General features: G+C 41.2%; 1 protein-coding gene across 3 annotated transcripts; it reads right to left on the bottom strand.

Annotated features, from left to right (window-relative positions):
* Positions 1-1,614: 1,614 nt before the first annotated feature.
* kitb (KIT proto-oncogene, receptor tyrosine kinase b) lies at positions 1,615-18,641 on the bottom strand. 3 transcript variants are annotated; one of them, XM_005941890.2, is made up of 21 exons: positions 18,337-18,639; positions 15,318-15,593; positions 14,952-15,236; positions 13,089-13,228; positions 11,785-11,953; positions 11,409-11,598; positions 11,200-11,315; positions 10,809-10,923; positions 9,756-9,943; positions 9,234-9,340; positions 8,400-8,526; positions 8,197-8,301; positions 7,162-7,272; positions 6,449-6,587; positions 6,290-6,357; positions 6,057-6,148; positions 3,728-3,850; positions 3,228-3,339; positions 2,914-3,013; positions 2,165-2,270; positions 1,615-2,001 (listed from the first exon to the last, which is right to left on the bottom strand). In XM_005941890.2, exons 1-21 carry the CDS (start codon positions 18,389-18,391, stop codon positions 1,858-1,860), a joined length of 2,868 nt encoding a protein of 955 aa, XP_005941952.1. In that variant the 5' UTR covers positions 18,392-18,639; the 3' UTR covers positions 1,615-1,857. The 3 variants fall into 3 exon arrangements, with proteins under 3 accessions (XP_005941952.1, XP_005941953.1, XP_042084355.1); XM_005941891.2 differs by having other exon boundaries at positions 6,290-6,354; XM_042228421.1 differs by having other exon boundaries at positions 1,887-2,018; positions 18,337-18,641.
* Between the last annotated feature and the right edge of the window lie 1,707 nt (positions 18,642-20,348).

Here is a 20,348-nt window from a genome sequence, read left to right as displayed (position 1 = left end):
TGGAAGGATCTTTGTCAGAGTTCTTCAGGCACCGAGCCACTCTGGGTTGGCAGTGTTGCTCTGAATGACCTCATCTCTCCCCAGTGAGTTCAACAGCAGAATCAACCTCCTCTAGAAAAACAAGAATCTTTCCCTCACCGAAGTCCAGCAGGATTTTGTCAAAAATCTTCTTCAATCCCAACATTCCTCCACAAGATTAAGCTTTTCAAGCGCCATCACAGTGCAGCTACCATGTCTCATAAGAAGGATCTGCCCCAAGTCACCACTGAATACCAGCTAGAAGCCACCGAATAGCTTCTGTACAATCTGGTGCCTCTAATGTGCAAAAATCCATTACTGAGACTTCATTAACTACCATGGCAACTTCTAATGAGTGCTGCAGTGCCATCATCTTTGCTCACATAGCATTGGAGTCACAGAGAATGAGAAGGCACTTCTAATGGTAGCCTTTAATATAAGCTCTATCATTTTAGTCTAATCTTAATGGCAGAGATGGCGTCAGCCAACCAAACACATAGTAGGATCTTGTTTTAAGTTCCTTCCTCCAGGAATTCTGATCAAATGGATGCTTTTTTTAGGCATATATCACAATTATATATCAGTCCAGACTAGAATTAGCAAATGTGTGGACTAGTTTTTCAGCATCCCTCTAAGGCAGAGTCTCCTAACTTTGACAATCTTGTGCAGATTAGAGAAGGCACTCCTAAACATTTCTTCAATGTCTGTGTTAAAATATCTATCTTAGATCTTCACATTAATAATGAAGGCCAAAGTGATGCCATCCAAAGCAAGTATCTGGTTAGATGCCTTGTTTCTTGGGCCAAACCCTTACAGGCCTTAACGTCTTTAAGACAAACTTGTAGTTCAACTGATTGGTTTTATCGGCTTTCACTGGTAAATACTGATAGACAGCAATAAAGAACATATGGAGACGAGTTAAAGACTGCACAGACTGATAATTTTGTATGAACCACACCATTCAACACCTACAACAGCAGTATGGTGACAGTTACGTAAGCACAACTCAAAGCTGTACACTCTAAAAAGGCAAAACTACCACAGGCATGCAGCTCAGGGGCTATTCTACTATCTTACATATCTTTTACTCAATGTTTAGCAACTGCACAAGTGTCCAAGCTTTAGAAATGCTGGTGTGCAGATTTTGTTACCATTGGACCAAGCCAGACAAGCTGATTACCTGTGTATTGTGTCTCCTAAACTAGAAACTACAGTTTTTAAGCTTTACTTCCTCATTTGCATGCGGCGACACGAGGATGGTATAATTCTTCTCATCTATCTCTCAACAAGAAAGTCCCAAAATGTCAAAAATATTTCTATGAAATGGCAGACAAGTCCGATACAAAGAGGTCCTCTAGTCACAGCATCAACTCTGTTTATTTATTTATCAGTTCACTATCATCTCCCCTGTGCAGGTATGTACATGTACTGGCAGCCTTTTGTTTTCTCCAAAGCATCTTAAGATGTAATCTAAGGCTGAATGTGAGCCAAGACTCTTCCCACTGCTGATGGGTGATGTATCTGATGGCCGGTTAGTGCTGAGGTCTGCTTTATTTAGACGTGCACCTGAAATACCTACCATGGAGATCAATATTGCAAGGGCAAGAGTAGATAGAGGCTGAGAGCCAAGTGCAGCCCTCAATATGTACAATATCTATATGTGTGTGTGTTTCTGTATGTGTGAGTGTGTGTGTGTATGGAAGATGCAGGAAGGCCAGCATTTGAGAGTTTGTTTAAAATGATCAGCTGTTAGTTGTAGTAGAGTGGAGTGTAGTTTGTGTGGTATGAGGTGAGGAAGGTCAGGAAGGTGGGGATTTATGTATGTGTCCAATTGGTGTGTCAGACATAGTCCAGGAAGACGTCAGCTGTGTTCTGCAGTAAAGGTTGGTTGGGGGCTGTTGTGCTGCAGACTGAGCTCAGTCTCCGTGATGGCGCCCTCTGCTGCTCTGGAGGACCTGAAGCATTACTCAGGGTCAGGTACACCTGAGGAGTAACACAGACTTGTGTTTTACGAAAGAAAGAAAGAAAAAAAGAAAAAAAATATATAACATAATTTTTGTGCTTTGGAGACAAAATGTAGGGAAATGAGTGAAAAACAAAAAAGACAGATTACAAAAGTAAGACTAAGAGTCGTTCTTGCACTCACATTCTTGGTATTTTCTGACAGCAGCAGCTCTGTTTTCTCCACCAGCTTTTTGAAGGAAGGCCTTTTCAGAGGATCGTGGTTCCAGCAGGACAGCATCATGTCATACCTACACCGCAGGTCACACTGGCATTAGTTTATATGTCTGGGATACAGAGAAACAGCCAGAACACAAAAACAATCTAGCTAATAATTATACATCTAAACTACAGGCTGACAGGTTCATAGCCTGTAACAGCTCATATTACATCAGTCACGTTGTAGAAAATGACTTTAGTCATGGATATAAGGCAGCATCGAACAAATAATAACATATTTGGCTTTTACACCTTAACTGCTGCTGATTTAGTTCAAGTACCCACTGATGGAAAACAACATATAAATTAGATCCAAATAATTGATTTAAATAACTGATCATGTAAAATTATAATAAAAGAAGTCCAGGTTATAAATAAAAACAAAGAATTATTAATTGATCACCACAAAACAGAGTGATAATTTGTTTTGAATAAAACAGTTCTCTGCTTTTAGCTTCTACACTGTTGGTGTTGTTGGTTCTGCCCTGCTTATATCATCAAAGAAAAAGGTTGGGATGAAGTAAGTGCTTGACCAAGGCCTAAAACACATATTTTATTAATTGAAAAAATAATCTGTTTATCACCTGATAGTAAAAAAAAAAAAACACACGACTTCCTGCAACCTTTGTGATGGCAGTATATGAAACAGACTCATTCTCACAAGCATGCACTTACATCTCAGCGGGGGCATACTCAGGCCTGCTCATCCTGTGGCCTTCCTGAATCATCCTATAAAATGCAGATCCCACCTGCATCCCAGGGTACGGGCTGTTACCTGCAACAACAACTTTACATCATTTTTAAAGGAAAAAAATATTGATTTGCACGGTACTGTTGGCTTCTCAATCAATACCACTTTGCGTGCGTGCCCTAAGCTATGTTGCTGCTTGTGAGCATTAATAAGCCTGTACTAAAGCCCCCAGTCAAATGGATGACAATGATGATTTGAAACAGTAAAAGGAAAGTAAAGCATAAAATGGAAATGTTACCGAGGGAGAATATTTCCCAGAGCAGGATGCCGTAGGACCACACGTCACTCTCAATCGTGTAGACGCAGTCAAAAATACTCTCAGGTGACATCCACTTGACCGGCAGACGAGCCTGAAGGAGGGAGAGAGCCATGAACTCGTGTCCTCATTTATAAGAATATAATATAGCCCATCAAAAAGAATCTAAATTTTCAGTGGGAAAAAAGTTATATGAAAGTTTTATAAAATACAATTCAATAAATAATGCCTTCGTGTACAAAATGAACAGAACTTTCTTCTTGTTTGGCCAGTGTAACTGCAAACTTTTCATCTTTTCCTTTTTAGCTTGCTGTCCAACTTTCTTCACAAAAATTCTACATGTATTGTTTCATAGAGCAGTTCAGACTCAGTAAAGAGAAGCGAGCGTGGGAGTTTTCCTGTCTTGATTTGCGGAGACGGAGCGGGAACAAAGAACAAAGGAGGAGGGAGCGAAAGACTGACAGACGGAAAGACAGACTCACGTTTCCACGGAGCACATAGCTGGCATCGGTGGTGATGTCTCGTGCCAAGCCAAAGTCGCAGATCTTCGCCACCCTGCCGTGAGTCAGCAGAATGTTTCTAGCTGCAAGATCCCTGTGGATGCACTGCGCACACAAACGCAGCAGCAGAAACAAACACAGCGATGAGCATTGACACAGCAACCGGTTTCTGCAGTGAATGACAGGGCACGCTTACAAAGGAGGCGAGGCCGGTAAAGCTTGTGGCAAACACAAAAGGCGAACTGACGTGTTTACAAAAGAAGAAGAAGTAGAAGAAGGAGAAACAATGACTCAATATGACCAAACAAAATTCAAGAAAGCATGTGTGGGTAAACGGGTGCCACGTTTTACACGATCATTCTAAACAGTTAATTTTGTCTTATTTAAGAGTTTAACTGGTTAATAAAACGGTTTTAAGATTGCATCGTAGAGGGAAGTAAAACACTTTTTTTCATCTTTATGTTACAAAGAGAAAGTGTCACCAGCTTGGGCTCTCTGTTGGCCTGCCACCAGTTTGTGTCTGTGAGAAACGAATCAGCTGTGGCGAAAGACACCGTTAAAGCTGTGTTTGAGCACAGTTTCTTTACACAACAAAAGGGGAATTGTGTTATTATGATCATAATTTTAAAAAAGCTGGGCTGCTATGTAAAAACAAAATGCATGCATTTGCAAATCTCTTGAGTCCATATTTGAATGACAACACAATATAGGAAAAACATCAAACGTTTAAACAAAGAAAATGCATTTAAGAAAAATCTAGCTCATTTCGAATTTGATTGCAACAGATCAGTAACATGAAGTAAAGATGGGGAGTGGTTCACCAATCGGCAAAAAAATGAATCTGCAAACTGTGGAACAATTTCAGAGTAATGGTCTTCAATTCCACAGAATGTGGAGAAATCTGTATGCGCACTGGACAAGGCTGAAAATCAAATGAAACTCAGGGAGCACTACATTTAAAACAGGCATGATCCTGTAATGGAAATCCCTCCATGGGCTCGTGAGCACTGTGAACACAGTTCACCGTGCACTCCACAAATACAGGTTAAAGCTCTATCATGCACATGATACAGAGACCCTGCTGTCTTCTCTGGGCCAAAGCTCGTTTAAAGTGGACTGAAGCAAAGGGGGAAACTGATCTGAGGGCAGATGAATCGAAATTTGAAATTCTCTTTGGAAAACTTGGACGCCAAGTCCTGTGGACTAAAGAAGAGAGGAATCATCCAGCACTCAATTCAAAAGCCTCTGATGGTACTGGGGGCAAAACGGTGCCCAACTTTTTTGGACTTTTTTGTAATTCATGTCATATTTTCTTTTAACTGTTCAGGTAACCTGGGCACAGAAGCCATGTTTCTACTGAAATCATGAAAAAATATGGTAGGGAATGCAATCCAAATGGATAAATTAGTAGAAATAAGCCAACAAACTATGTATAAATTAAATAAATAAATAAAAGTACAGTCTGAGCAATTGAAGCGGTTTAAGGCTGACAGTTTGTGTGTAACTAAGGTGGAGCTTCTTCAAACTTTAATTCATTTAATTTCCTTTCATTTGGAGTCATGTTCCTGTCCACCGGATCACTCTTGTAGGATTTAATTTCTGCTGCGTCTACGTTTGTGTAGTCCTACAACTACCAAGTGCACTTCGTTGTTTTTGGTAACTAGCATTGACAAGGTAGCGCATGTAAGAGTTCTGCTTCTACCTGATTGTTTGAAAGTCGCTGTGAGAAATGCTGTAAATCAGCAAGCACTAATGCAGTGTGCAAAACATCAATGTTTGGATTGTGCAGCTTGCAGCTTGAGTGTTTTATGGTTGTATGGGTGTGTCAGCAAATACAGAAGTTTGTAAAGACAACACTGGTCCTGAGATGCAATCCAGATATGTGACATTATCTCGACTTGATTTATACGCCTAGTCGACTTGAATCTGCGTTGAATCTAAATATGGCATAAAACAAAGCAGTGCCTTAATGGCTAAAATGCTCCACACAGCCTGGGGGAAGATGCACAGTTATGTGATAACTGAACAAATTCTCTGTAACTTCATCGTTACATTTGGCATTTTTTTCATTGCTGAATTGACAGCATTAAATAGAGACGCCTAATTGTTTAATCTGCTTGTGTGCAGTATACGTTTGAAATGCAGCAATGCCGTGGTTTCCTACTATAATGATGCCATTAGCTGAAAGAAAAAGTTCTGCACGAATATTGGCCCTGAGCCATGCCATGATTTATGAACTAGGAACAGCACTTTTAAATCTCTCCCATGACGAGTCTATATACTGTTTATTAACAGTCTGTAAAAGCCTTACATTCCTGGAAGTAATGTACTCCATTCCTTTGGCCACCTGGTAGGAAAAGCTGAGGAGATCTTCAGCATCCAAGGACAGCTCATCTATGTCATCTAGGCACACAATGCACTTCAGTTATATGCGAGAATTCCAGTTTTGATTCATTTGTAGGGAATTTTCATCCTTTGTGGAGGCATGCTATTGGTTATGCAGTGTATTGTAATTAGAAATGTAAAGAGAGAGCGACGTTGTACCTGACTCAGAGGACCTTTCTTTCTCAGAGGGACGCATGGGCATATATCCTGCACCAGTAGCCTCACTGCTAAAGAAATACACACAGATACAAACACGTAAGTAGAGAAACTAGCCACTTTCAGCTGTCATCGCCATGAATCATTCCTGCAAATACGCACCTTGTGGACTCTGTTGGGTTCGAGACATTGTGGTAGTAACCATCCCCAGCTCTGGAGTTTAGGAAGGACTCTCTTTTCCTTCTGAGGAAGTTGAGGAGGTCCCCATAGCAACAGTACTCTGTGATTACCAAAATTGGTCCTGGCAGAATACAGGGACAAAAACCAAAACAATACAAAAACGACAACCATCAGTCACTGATTTTTAAACCATGACAGCACAATGAAAATGAGAAGAAACGGCAAGCAGTTCTGACACAGTGATGAGGCTTGACAACAAGGGTGTTTAAAAGCTGATCATGTTTAAACAGAGGAAACAATGTCACTATTCCCTGTTTCTCTCACAATAAGTGCTTATGCATACATCTGTGGAAAACCCCCCCAAACTAAATTATAATCAATACTGAGGTCTAGACAGCTAAATAATATTGAACACACACACAGCAGATTTGTGGCAAGGTAAAATGAATCACGTCTTCATATCGAAGGCAGATGCTGATAATGGCCGGGTACAGCAGTGAGTCACCACATGAGGATATGGCAAATGTGTCTCCCAGACAATATTCATAATCATTAATCATGACAGTCAACAATAAAACAAGAGTGCAGATGCGTAAGGTTTATGTGCCCCCGACACGACAAAACCAATCCAAAAATATCTCACATGCAAATCTGATTCTGAGTGAACTAATTGTGCTCGTAGTGACTCCTCTCACCTCCGACGGTGCAGGCTCCCAGCAGGTTAACGATGTTAACGTGGTTTCCAAGGTAAATGAGAACCTTCAGCTCAGACATCAGCGCCTCCTTCTCCGTGGAGTGAGCGTTGGCTGAGATGACATCATCACAACATTAAAGTGGAAGACGTATAAGCACAAAATCAAAGGCTGTAAAGTGAAAGTATTCCTTTGTGACTGGCGTATTCTCATATTTAAAAGCCTAACGGCAATCAGAAATACAGAAGAAACAGTACCAGTAGTGACACTAGTGGCGGTGTAACAGTTATTTGGTTTTCAGCCCAGTGTTTTCCAATCTAACATAAATGTGGGGGATTAAAAGAATTGTAAAAAGAGAAAAAACAGCTTCATATTCGTCTCTACTCTGAAACTTGTTTATGTTGTTGTTATTGTTTGAGTGTTTGTTTTTTTCGAGTCAGAATATTTGGACAATTGGTTGGAGTGCTAAGTTATCAGCTAACCCAAGCAAGCTCTGTCAGCAAGCAGGCCCCATAGACTGTAGGGGTGAGTAGCTCGGACACACATGCCTCCTAATTAGTGTGGAGTAAAAACAGAGCCACAGTCTTCTTATACAAGCTGTACCAAGCAGCAAGCCGTAATATTTGTCATGTAATTCCTTTAAAATGCTCCAAAAGACCAAAAATGAGCGATCTAGTTTACTGATTTTAATTAGCGAAGGTTAGGACGAGCAGGCAGCTTCCATATAACTAACTTTACTTCTTGCAAGTATCAAAATGAGTTATTAAAAATAAAAAACAAAAGGCCCCACTGTATTCATTAACACAGAGTCTGTGTGCACTGACTTGCTTTCGGAGCCACTTAAGGAACTGCAATTTCTGTCACATCCAGGTTAGATTTATTTTTCATCATTTTTCATTCAATTTTAAACATGGGATTGCAGTCAAACACTTTGAATTTTGGTGTTTTCACTCTTTAAGTACAGTACTGAGTACTTTGTACCACTTTATATAATATTGTTACAACACAGAGACAGTGATGGGGAAAATATAGACTTACGTTTCAGCATCTTAACAGCGACGGTTGTCACAGCGTCTGCAGAACACAATCCGTATGCCGTGGCCCTCACTACCTTTCCAAACGCCCCAGAGCCCAGGGTCTTACCTTCAAATAAACACAAAAAACAAACTTTAACACTTCATTCATGCTCTAAAAATGATAACAGTCGCTGTACATTTGCACTCTTACACACACTGTCCTACCAAAGCGCAGTTTCTGCCTGGGGAACTCCCATTTGGATTCATATGGCAGCTGGGTGGGGTCAATATATATATGGTTGTTTCCATGGACAGTCTCGATGACCTTCCACTGAATCTGGAACTTTGGTTTCTGTTAAAGTTTGGAGGGGAGAGAAAAAGTGACGTCAGATCAGCTTCCCGGGACTGTTTGTTGTGTTCGACTGTATAGCTCATATTCCCTTTCACGTTGCTCTTTTACAAAGATGCACTTTAGTTGTCAGCCCGAGTCTAGACTTTCCCCCTGACGATCCCACTGCAGATGCGTGAGCTACTTCTCAAGGAGTCTGACTCATCTGAGAGCAATAAGCACAGCATGCTCAGGGGGGCAAATTAATGGCTGGAGGCGTGATCGCAGTGTCAAAAATCCTTTAACTACAGCATGTCTGCACTTTAAATGGTTGACTGATTCAACTGAAATTCATTAGGACACATTCATGTTGATTAAAAGAATTTACCGTCACTCTTGCGTGCAAAACATCACTGCCAAATGCAGAACGAAAGAAAGATGCTTCTAACTTTAACGTACTCTAAACACGATGGAGGCATGAGTCATTAGTAAATGAGAATGGGCCCTTTGCCAGAAACTCCCGAAGCCATTTACTTTCCTGGGATGCAAAGTGTATGTCAATGCTGCTTGATGATCCTGATTTGAGATTGATGTTTATAATCTTTGAAACTGATTCATGGGTTTGAAAGGGGCTGATGGCCAAAGAGTTTTGTGATTTACGTCAAATCTGTGACCCTACTTAAAATCACAATAATCATAAGGCATGCACAGTTTACTTCCTTTTTCCTTACCTGCAAGTACTTATAAAGCAGCACCACTAACACGAGGCTGAGTAAGACCCCAGTAGCCACCATGCCGGTTAGAAGAGGCGTGAAGAGTTTATGGGGGACCACACGCTCTGAGAATGAACACCAACAAACCCAGAGTGAGAGATCTCATGGAGCATTGAAGTAGCCAAGTTTTGACTGACACACACACACACACACACACACACACACACGGAGTGACATCCTCTACCGTTAAAACAGACAGCTGCAGCAGTGGTGTTTGTTTGTGTGACAAGGATTAGTGAGTCTGCGCCATATAATCCCAGCTTGCATAGTCAGCATACACTAATCTCATTCAATCTGTACCCAGTAACCACACACCTGGCCTGTGCAGACAAAGGGTCAATGGGTTTGTGTGTCTTTTTGAATTCGTGCACAACGTATTTGTGGCGCGCTATATAAGACAAATCCCCACCACGCAGACACTGACGCTTCACCTGTGTTACTCTCCTTGCAGCTCTATTTGCGGTCCGTACAGTGTCTTACCACTGATGGAGAACAGGGTGTAGGCCTCTGCCTCCTCTGTAGAAGCGACACACTCCAGGGTGTGGTACTGAGTGAACTCTTTGCTGACATTCAGTCGGCTTTCCACTTGACTCCTACCAAAGGTTGACTCTGAAAGGACAGTGACCTCTGAGGTCTCCCACTGGGTGGCATTGGGCAATTGTGAGCACCTGTTGAGACATTAAGGTTGCTTACGATCACTCCGTGCAAGAGCAGGTTTCAGCCTTTACAAATCAATTTATTGATTCAGTGCCTTTGGATCCACTCCAGTACGAGAGTTAGGAAAAATAAGACATACTAAACTTACAGCTCCTTACTGTAAGTGCGTTAAAAGCTTTTCCATCAATTGCTAAATTGTCTAAAACAAATTTAAAAAGATGGAAAAATTAAAGCAATTTTAAGTCTAATAGCTGTGAAACTAGAGCACAGTTCTGCATCTGAGTTACAGATGAACCAGCCAACAAACACATCAGAGGTGGTGCTGCTGATGTAGATCACCCAGTGGAAACCTGGTGCTGTTTCTGCAGCTCCTTCTAGCAATCGTCTCCATTACTTCTGTTCTAATGGAATAAAATTATCCTTTCTGTTCCTACGATCCTAAAACCTAGCCATTTATATTTGTAGCCAATTGTTGTTGTTTTCTTTTCTTTCTTTTTTTTAAATTTACATATACATATCTTCATGTGGACCTTTAATACAGCTGCTTCTCGTCAGTGGGGCCAAATCACTATTTGTATCTTAGTCGCTAACCTGAGAACGGAAATATGTGAAATATAGTGTGCATATGGTTTGTTAGGATAGGAAAAGCTTTAAAACTTTCATTAAAAGGCATAAAGTTTTAGTGCTTATTAATAAAGCACAATGTACTTGAAGGCTTGGTTAGATATTTACTTAATAATATGTTACTAATAAATCAAATTTCAAAGGCAAACTGATTTCCTGTTTCATGATCATTTCTTCAGAATTATGATTTTAATTTCAGTGGGCCTAATCCTCTTTTGTAAGATCTTGATATAAGCTGCGTTTTCGGGATACCTTGTGCGCGGCAGCTCACAGAAGTACCAGCTGATCTTAGGGACGGGGTATCCTGCAGCAATGCACCGCACTTGTCCATCAACAGGCCCTTCCTGAGCTGTAATGACAGGCTTACCTTACGGAGAAAAAAGAAAGTCGTATATGAAGCATACAGCACATGTACAAAGCATCTCCTGTTGACTCCCAGTATACTGGCTACCTGTGGTATTACTACAGAAAAGTACCAGCTGATCAAAATGAGGTTTCCTTTAACTAAAATCAATGCAGGCAAAAAGTTTGTAAAACTCTGATTTATCTAGCTACTCTTCTGCACAGATTGTTATTTCAGCTTTCAGCTACTAACTGTGTTCTAAATATACAACCCAAAGGAACAAATGTGAGAGCTACTTACTGTTGACATACACATGAAACGAGTGATCGACAGATGCGTCTTTGTGACTGGCTGAGAAGTTGTAGATCCCGCCCTCGGAGCCAAGAACCCTCACTAGTCTCAGCTTGCTGCTGTATCTGATAGAACAAGTGTATTTGTAAAATCCTTTAACCCACAGTGACAAACTAGCGTACTGGTTATTTGAAGTACTCACTTTTAACTAACTGTACCTGTATTTGTTTCGGTGGAGAGTGATGACGTGCTCTGTGGTGTTGTGGAGAATCTTCCCATTGTAAGACCAGGACATGAAGCTTGGTGCAGGATAGGCATCGAATTCAACTTTTAGGCTCAGGCTCTCTCCCTCTTTAACCTCTTCCTGGACTGGACTTTGACTTACTAACATTTTAATGAACCCCTGATCTGAAGAGCAGAAATGTGTAAGTTTAATATGTTTTATGAACAAAAAGGTTGATAACATGACACCTCTATGTAGACCTCTTATTCCGCACACATCCAGGTATGTGTGGCCTCAGAAATAACTATAACATTACTGGGGCAACTTGAAAATATATTTTTGACTATAAATACAAAGCCCCCAATTCTTACCGTAAACTTTGAGCTCCATCGCTTCGTCACTGCGGCCTCTTTCGTTGTGAGCATGGCAACGGTAAGTCCCTGAGTCTGATTGGTTAACAGCTGGGATCAAGAGTGAGGTTGAACGCTCGTAACCCAAACCCCCGGACAGGATGTGTGAGGTTTGTGTTTCAAAAGGATGCTGCAAAGTGGCAAAGAGGAGGCAAAGAAGCATGCTTTACAGGTGTAACATGACACAGATCTGTTGTTTTCTACATAATCCAGCAACTGTAGTCTTACTGTAACACACAAAGTCTGGCTGTCAGCACCTCCTCCCTATGATCAAAAGTTGAGCGACCAAGCTCAGTACACAGTGACGTCTTAGCCTTCTTAAGTTTCTTATCTAGATCAGATGTTATGACATCACCTACCAAGGAGTTAAAATGACCTATTTGTAACATTTATGCGCCTGGAACACTTCAAATAATAGTATCATTTTAATTTAATGACAGTAGCATCTCATTTATATCCACAAAGGCTCAATTTTGCATTTAGCACATCATGATGCCATCATGTTGCCTAGCAACCACCTAACAATGGGTTAAAATCACAGATCAAACAATACTGTAGCAGTGGCACATACTAGTATATAAAATGTCTATACTGGTAACTAACAAATTGTAAGTAACAACCATATACAAAGTGTGGAATTTGTGCCAAATATGAATAAAAAGCACAATGTAACTATTTGCTATTCACAAGCTGCCACCCCAGCCCCCCCTCTGGACACTCCTCTGCACGTCAAAGGTCAAACCTCCAGCAACACTTGCAGTATGAAGAGCAACTTTGTTACTTCAGCCTATACCCTTTGTCAGTGATGACGGGAACAGGCTGCTGAAATATGCTGGCAGAACCAGAAAGTTGCTCTTCATGCTTCAAATGTTGCTGGACCATCAGCCTCTTCACATGTTTGCCCTTCACCGTGCACCTTGAAAGTAGGCGAAGTTACGACCTGTTTCCAAAACTTTTACGAATTTCTCTCCTTTTTTTTTTTTTGTCTTTTTTCAAACTTATATTAAAATATTGGGTATAATTCTTCACAGAAAATATAGTTCTGCTTTTTGTTTACATGTTAAACAGCATCACAAATCTTTTGGAAACATGTTTCTTGAACGAAAAAGTCTCTAAAGCATTACTTGGGATATGAGCTCACTTTTCTCCATGTTAGCTTTGTGCAAAATGAAATCATTTCTAAAGGACGTTGCAAACTGTTTGACAAGTAGGCAGCCAAACATCCCTGACAAAGAACTGCAAATAAATCCCTGAATCATTCTCACCGCTGTTGACGGGAAGTCCCACTTGAGAATGACGTCTGCGTTGACATTGGAGGAGCTGCAGGTAAGCTCGAACTGCTCTCCTGTCCTCAAGATGACTTTGTCTTTCTGGGACAGCGTGATCACTGGGCGTAACTCTGGCACTGAATCAAGGGATTCAAAAAGCAACTGTAGCAAACTGCTGTATTTGTGAGTTCATCTAAACCAGCATCATATCATTTTTTTCACCTGTGCATTGTCACACAGACACTTCTAACAGCACGATATATGTGAGCCTGAAATCATTCTGCTGCACTGCAATAACTCTGGACTGGTATGATCTGAAATCATGAATCCCAAACGGCGGCTTTTCATCTGACCTGAAACAAAAAATGTGGTGGTTTTGTGCTAAAATGTAATAAAAATAAGTAAATTTAAACGCCATAATAAAATACCCCAATGCGGTTTGTACTGTGCAGCTTTATACTGACGTGAGCAGCATGACCAAATGCAGACACTTGTCCCCATGTAGGCAGGACGATTAATTTCCAGCATTAAATGCCTGCAGACGCCGCTTCGGTTGCTGTGTTTGTGCTGGACTAATTCTATTTAACCCAAACGCAGCCTTCATGCTCTGTTACAGAGCTTTGTTCACTGGGGGAATCAAATCCCTCGGCTCCTCCCTTCCTCAACGTACTTCTCGCTTTCTCCCTCTTCCCATCATTCAAAAGGACACCATGCCGTACTGCCCCTCAGCTGGTCCGCATAAAGAGTGCTGATGTAATGCAGAGGACAGAAGCACAAACTTAAATTGTATCTATGATTGATTTTATTTTATTAAGATGCACGTAGCTCGTAAAAATGTAATATCTCTTTGTGGCTAAAAAAGAAAGTGAACAGAAGGCTTTTGGACTGTCTATTATTAGCCATGCTAGCTGCTCTGCATTTGCCAGTGTTGGTCCGCTATCATGTTCCAGTCTTAACCAAGACTGGATGGATTTCCCATAGGATGAATGCATATTGCATCTGCTCATGCTTTGGCTTTTTACGATGCTACAATTTTGCTTATTGGTGATATTGAGCAAAATGTCAATAGCTGCCAAAGTCTAGGCAGCTATGAATTTCATAAATTAAAATCCTTCATTTTGCATCAAACCAAATTCCTGCAGAACTAATGACATGCCATTATGCTTTTAGAGGCATCAGTGAAAGCAAATGCTGTGGTTTTAACTTCCAATTACTAATTACGGGTAAAGTATGGACGTTTTTCCATTTCACCATCGCCTCGCCTGCTAGTGACTTTGCAGTTTTCCCTTTTCCTAATTCAAACAGTTCCTCTAAAGATGCTTCTGTGCTCTCAGCAGCTGCTCATAGATGGATGTTTTTGTATTTCAGGTATGAAGAGAAATATGAATGTGGCAGTAAACCCATTGTTTTCTTCCTCCACATTTAGCTTCATTAACACCCATGAAACAACTTAAACATGGTGTTCATTTAGTCACGCTGCAAAAATCAAGCTCCGATCACAATCCGGATAGATTAGGTGATAACAACAACATCTGAGTGCCAGCCCACATCAGCTGATGGCTCAGCTGGTACTCTTCCATACATCAGGCAGCTGCTGGACATCTTCCAGCTGCTCTGAATCCCACTTCCTTCCTCAGTCCTCTTGTTCAAGCTGTGTCTGACTTAATTAGGCTCCTGCCTGTTGTCACTGATGCCTGCTCTGTTCTGTAACAAGGCCTTATATTTTCTATATATGTACACTGAAGGGAATATATCACCAGTAATTAATTACTCTGGACAAAAGTGACTAATCTCTCATTAACATGAATGGTAATTTCAGGAAACACAAATAATACATATCGCTTTTTGACTTTTACTTACCGAGTCGTACTTCCAGATTGTATTTACTTGACATCACTTTGACTCCGTGAAGAAGTCCCACACATACGTAGCAGCCATCGTATTCCTTCTGAATGTTGTTGATGGTGATGCCTTCCTGAAGGTCACTCTTATAACTCATACCAGAGGGCAGAGGTCGTCCATCACAGGTCTCCAAACCCAGGTGGGTGACCTCGGGGTCAGTAACAAGGCAGGGAATGGTGCAGCTATCGCCTTCTCGCACCAGTTTGATGTTTATCATGATGTGCAGGAAAGCATTGTAGGGGTCTAGGGAGATGACAGACAGGTAAAGATTTGGATTAATGTTGTGAAGACAAACATCCAAATCCCCCCCCGTTAAACACCCACCTTTCACGTATACGTAGATAGAGCTCTGCTCCAGTGTGATGTTATTCACACATATATAGCGACCCATGTGGTTAAGCTGGGCGGCTGATAGCCTGACGAAAGCCACGTTGCCCTCCTGCACCTCTCCATCCAGCTTGCGAGACTTGTCCCTGTACCACCTTAACCTGGGCGGGGCGCCAGACGTTGTGGCATTGTCATAGCAGCGCAGCTCTAGCTTCCCCTTCTTGGGAACTACGATGTGAGGCCCACCGGGGGAGATGAGTGGCTCTGACCACACTGGTAGAGAGGAAGAACATTAAGGATGATGGATGTTGGACCTGTTGCTAATTTTGAATGGGTTCGGCTTGGATAAAAATCCACACCAGAAGGGAAAGAAATGCTGCTGCTTTCTGGTGTATTAATATAATAATAATATAATTAAATACAACCTCTGAAGAAAAAAACCCAGTGAAGACATAGCGGAGATGTTGTTCTTAATCGAAACATTTTTTCAACATATAGCCTCATTTAAAACTGCTTTCATTGCTTTTGGTACAGATTCAGCAAGGCGCTGGAAGCGTTCCTCAGAGATTCTGGTCCATGTTGAAATGATAGCATCACAGATTTGTCAGCTACACATGCATGGTATAAATTTGCTGTTCCACCAAATCCCAAAGGTGCTCTATTGGATTGCTATCTGGTGACTATGGAGGACATTTAAGTACAGTGAACAGTGAACAGTTTGAGATTGCTTTAGCTTTATAGGAGCAGCAATTAGAAGACGGGTGCACTGCTGTCATAACTATTGATACAAGGCGGGATGGATGTATGCATTCATGCTGTTTTATGTAAAATTCTGCAATCTGAATTTTGCTGCAGACATTTATACTGATCGGACCCAACAACATTTTACCAATCTTCTAATGTCAAGTTTAATTAGCCTGTGGATTGTAGCCACAGTTTCCTGTTCTTAGCTGACAGCAATGGCACCCGGCGTGGTCTTCTGCTGTAGTCCCTCTGCTTCAAGGTTTAATATCTTATGCAATCGGAGACGATCTTCTGCATACAAGAGTTCTAACAAACAGTTATGTGACTTACTGTTCCCTTAGCTCAAAGCAGTCTGGCCATTCTCATCTGACCTCTGGCATCAACAAGGCTTTCGCAGAGAAAATTCCAGTAGATCAGCAGTTTCTGAAACACTCAGACCAGACCGCCTGGCACCAACAACCACGCCAGGTCCAAATCACTTACACCGCTGTCCTTCCCCATTCTCATACTCTGTTTCAAATTAAGTAGATTGTCTCGATCGCTGCTACACGGCAAAATGCAGTGAGCTGCTGCCAAGTGATTACTTAATTAGGTATCTGCATTAACAAGCAGGTGAGCAGGTGTACAGATTAAAGCTGATGTAGATTTTATTTTTCTGATTATTCCATTCGTAGCTTGGTTTCTAAAGGGTCAGAAAATTGTGAAAATAGCTACCAGGAGTCAGAAATCCTGAAGTACATGTTGTAACAAAAAACAGCATTTTCTGTTTGTTGTGTTAGCAGACTGCCACTCCAGAGATCTAAAAATACTACCACATGAGACTAAAAAGCAAACAATTCCTCATAGCTGAAATGCTGTAAGAAAGCAGCACAGTATCCTGGCTTGACTAGGACTGAAAATATCAAAATAATTGCTGTTATTTTTCTGTTGATTGATCGTTTAAGATCAGAGTGCCCAGTGTGGTGGTTAAACAGGATGGCATGATTGACAGAGACTCCCTGAAGAGAGAGTGCTATCTAACCACGACAGCTCAATTGGAGAATCAATAATTATGAGTTATACAGCCGCTGAGTAATCATGCATCAAGGTCCCTAAACCTATTCCCTTAAGATGAGTAAACCCAGCTGACATTTTAGTTTAAGCTCCACCAGTCTTCCTCCCACTTTCTTTCTCTCCTTTTCCCCCACTTAGATTTGCACATGATAAGAGCCATTTCAAAAACAGGATTTTCATGTGACTGTTGTGCCTCCAGGCTCAAGCAGAGCTCAGAAAGCAAAAAGGAGAAGGATGTGAATCCCCCCTCCCTTCCAAAATATCCACATCTGTGTTTGCGCGGGGTGTGAGGGCATGTTTTTAATGCTGCATCTCTCAGAATATGAGTTTGGCAACCAGTGATTTGAACTATTTGAACAAGCGAACGGTTTCAGTAGTAAAAACAAAAAAACCAAACAAAACCCGAGGCAGTTATGTGACTAAACACGAAGCTTTGATCCTAACATCCAGAGCTGTTAGATGTCAAGATGCTGCGGGTGCTTTGTGGTAGAAGATGCGTATCTTTTTTTCCCTTCTTCTTCTTCTCCTCTTTCTTCTTCTTTGTTTCTTTTGCTGTTCTGGTAGGATGCTCAACCTTATCCTCTTCGTTTGGGTAGAATAAATAATTAATTCTCTTCAAACAAAACACTCAGGCACACACAGGGACACACAAACACACACACACTTGTTGCCCGCCAAAGGTATTTCCAGCGCACCACTAAACAGTTATGCATACAAATGATTTGTAGACTTAAGCTGGCGGGTTGGCAAGAGCTTTACATTTACCTTTAGCACTAAATGACTGACTTGAAACAATCCGGAAAAACAGTAAACGGACAGGAGGTTGCGCTAAACATGCGCAAAGATACACGCTGTTTTTCCTCGGCTGTTTACGTCTATACTCTAAGATATAGGCAAAAAAGACTCTTTAATGGTGACAGCAGCACATGTCGCACAGGTGGGAGACGGAATAAGACCCGAAGAAGCGCTGACTCTAAAATAATGCACGAACAAAGTACAGAAATAAATAATTTGAATTATTACCATAGGGTGAAAAGCATTAAGGATGCCGTCATAGAAATTCCACCACTATAACAGCAATAAAACGCAAGAATATCTGAAACTACCCACTCAAAGAGTTGGGAGAAAAAAAACACAACAAAGCAATAAAGTCAACACTGAGAAAAAAAAAAGATATCCACACGCCGCGCTGAAATAACATCGCAAGTGGTTTTCTTACCGGTTAGTGGCAGCAAAATAAAATACGAGGCACAAAGAGCCCAGCGGAACCTCATTGTCGGGTGATTTTCAAGTCTTTCACTCTACTCCATGCGTTTCAAGCGCAGACAAAACCATCCTGTGTCTAAAACAACGAGACCTCGTCCAGCGTGATAACGCGGCACAGGTTCCTCCAACGTAATGAGCGCACGGACACAATGATCCAGCAGCCTGGCTCCCCCTGATGGATTTCATTGGAGCTTAAAGACACAGACACAATGATCCTGCTCTGGATCATTGCCACTCCTTGCTGTCCCGCATTGGTTGGAGTCTGGCCAAGGTGATGAGTCTGTTATTACTGAAAAAAAAAAAAAACCCCATAAAAATCATCTTCACTCAGTCGTTTGGAAGAATAAGTAAATTTTCCATCAATAAAAGTCCTGGTGGCGCAGGGATACAGAGGATCAACTGTTCTGTTAAATAACGTGATTCTTTTTTATATTACAGACATTGTAATAAAGTATTATTATGGCGGCAGCCTGTCCTCACACTTCGACTGGGCCAGCGTGTCCTGTTGTGATGACAGCTCTCGCTTGGCAGGAGTTTCCCCGCAGGAGCTCTTTCAGTTTGTGATGCACTTCATAGTGTCACATTTCCCAACTCTAATCAGCATTATGGCGGTTTCACTTTTCCCAGATTTAATCAACTCTATAGCCCAGAAAGAGCCAATAAACAATCTTAATTTGGCAATGTGCAAGGTCAGGCAAACGTTTTTAACCAGAATATGACGGAGGTTGACATGGTCACTTTTCCACATTAGATCTTTAGATGCCAGTAGGAACACAGACACAGGTCTGAGTTAATGGGCGCTGTAATTATACACACTGTTTACCACCAACATCATTAGAAATAACTGATCTTTTAATGCTCGAGAACAGCAGGAATGATTACAGCAAGCATGAATTGCTTGAAGGCTCGTGTGGTCTCCTGACTATTCTAACACAGATTTATAAAATGTGACCTTATTCTTAGAAAATCTCTTTAAGTTTGTAGACATCATCAAGTGCATTCACTTCGTTTTGTTATAATCTGAGATTTGCACGATGCACCTTAAAATGTGCCTTTCTTGTGCAGAAGAAGTCTTATTGACAGATGTTCAAGTCATGGTCGTGGTTTTTGGATTTTGGCGCAGTTTCTGCTCCTGTTCTTACTCCCCATTAAGCCTCGCTTCTAGTCGCTTCCTCTCTTACTTTCTCTGTGTGCCTTTTGTAGTTTTGCTGCCTATCTTTGTCTTTTCCCCCACTTTCACACTTTCAAGCACAATTATTGGGTTTTATTGCTTCCACCTGAACAGTTTGTTCTGTGTGCGCTTTTTTTTTGGGGGGGGATGAAATTTGAGCTTTTCCTGGAATCGTGTGGTCTTCATTTTGGGTTTCATTTTAAAAAACAACGTGTAAACACAAACCCCCTAAACCCCAAAAGCATCATCTAAAACAGTGAAAGTCCTGGAAATCTTGCTCCTCACATCTGGACATTAAATGTATCTACGCTCATCATAAATAAATGTGAGTTTTTTGCGAGAACAAAGCCTAAAAGGCTAAATGAGGCTCATTTTATTCAATGGTATCACAAAACATTTAGCAGGGAATGCTGAAAAGAAATTTGCCCTTCTAATTTGTTTTTAGGGCCTCCTGGTGGCTGAGAGACCATAAATAGGTGTTTAATTTGTTTTATGCCTTTCGGCTAGCTCTGCGTGTTTAAGTGTGTGTGGTTATGTGTTGGTTTCACGTGCCTCTTAAATCAATAGATAGATACTTTATTGATCCCACAAGGGAAATTATTGAATATTATGTTTTTTTCTGTACGTGTGCGTGTTTCCTGGTGCTCAAGAGTAATATTTGAGAAGACACTGGGATTGTTTGTGTTAAATTCTTATACACATGATTATCTCTAACCTCACTGCATCTCCCTGCAGCTGTTTGTGCCTTTTATAGCACATGATGGCGGGATGAGGCTAAACAAACTGGAACAGAG

This window comes from Haplochromis burtoni, unplaced genomic scaffold (genome assembly GCF_018398535.1).
Source record: "Haplochromis burtoni strain Fernald_Lab_line unplaced genomic scaffold, NCSU_Asbu1 Contig_323, whole genome shotgun sequence".
Taxonomy (NCBI): domain Eukaryota; kingdom Metazoa; phylum Chordata; class Actinopteri; order Cichliformes; family Cichlidae; genus Haplochromis; species Haplochromis burtoni.
Note: the sequence above shows the minus strand (reverse complement) of the source record. Positions and strands in the feature narration are given on the sequence as shown.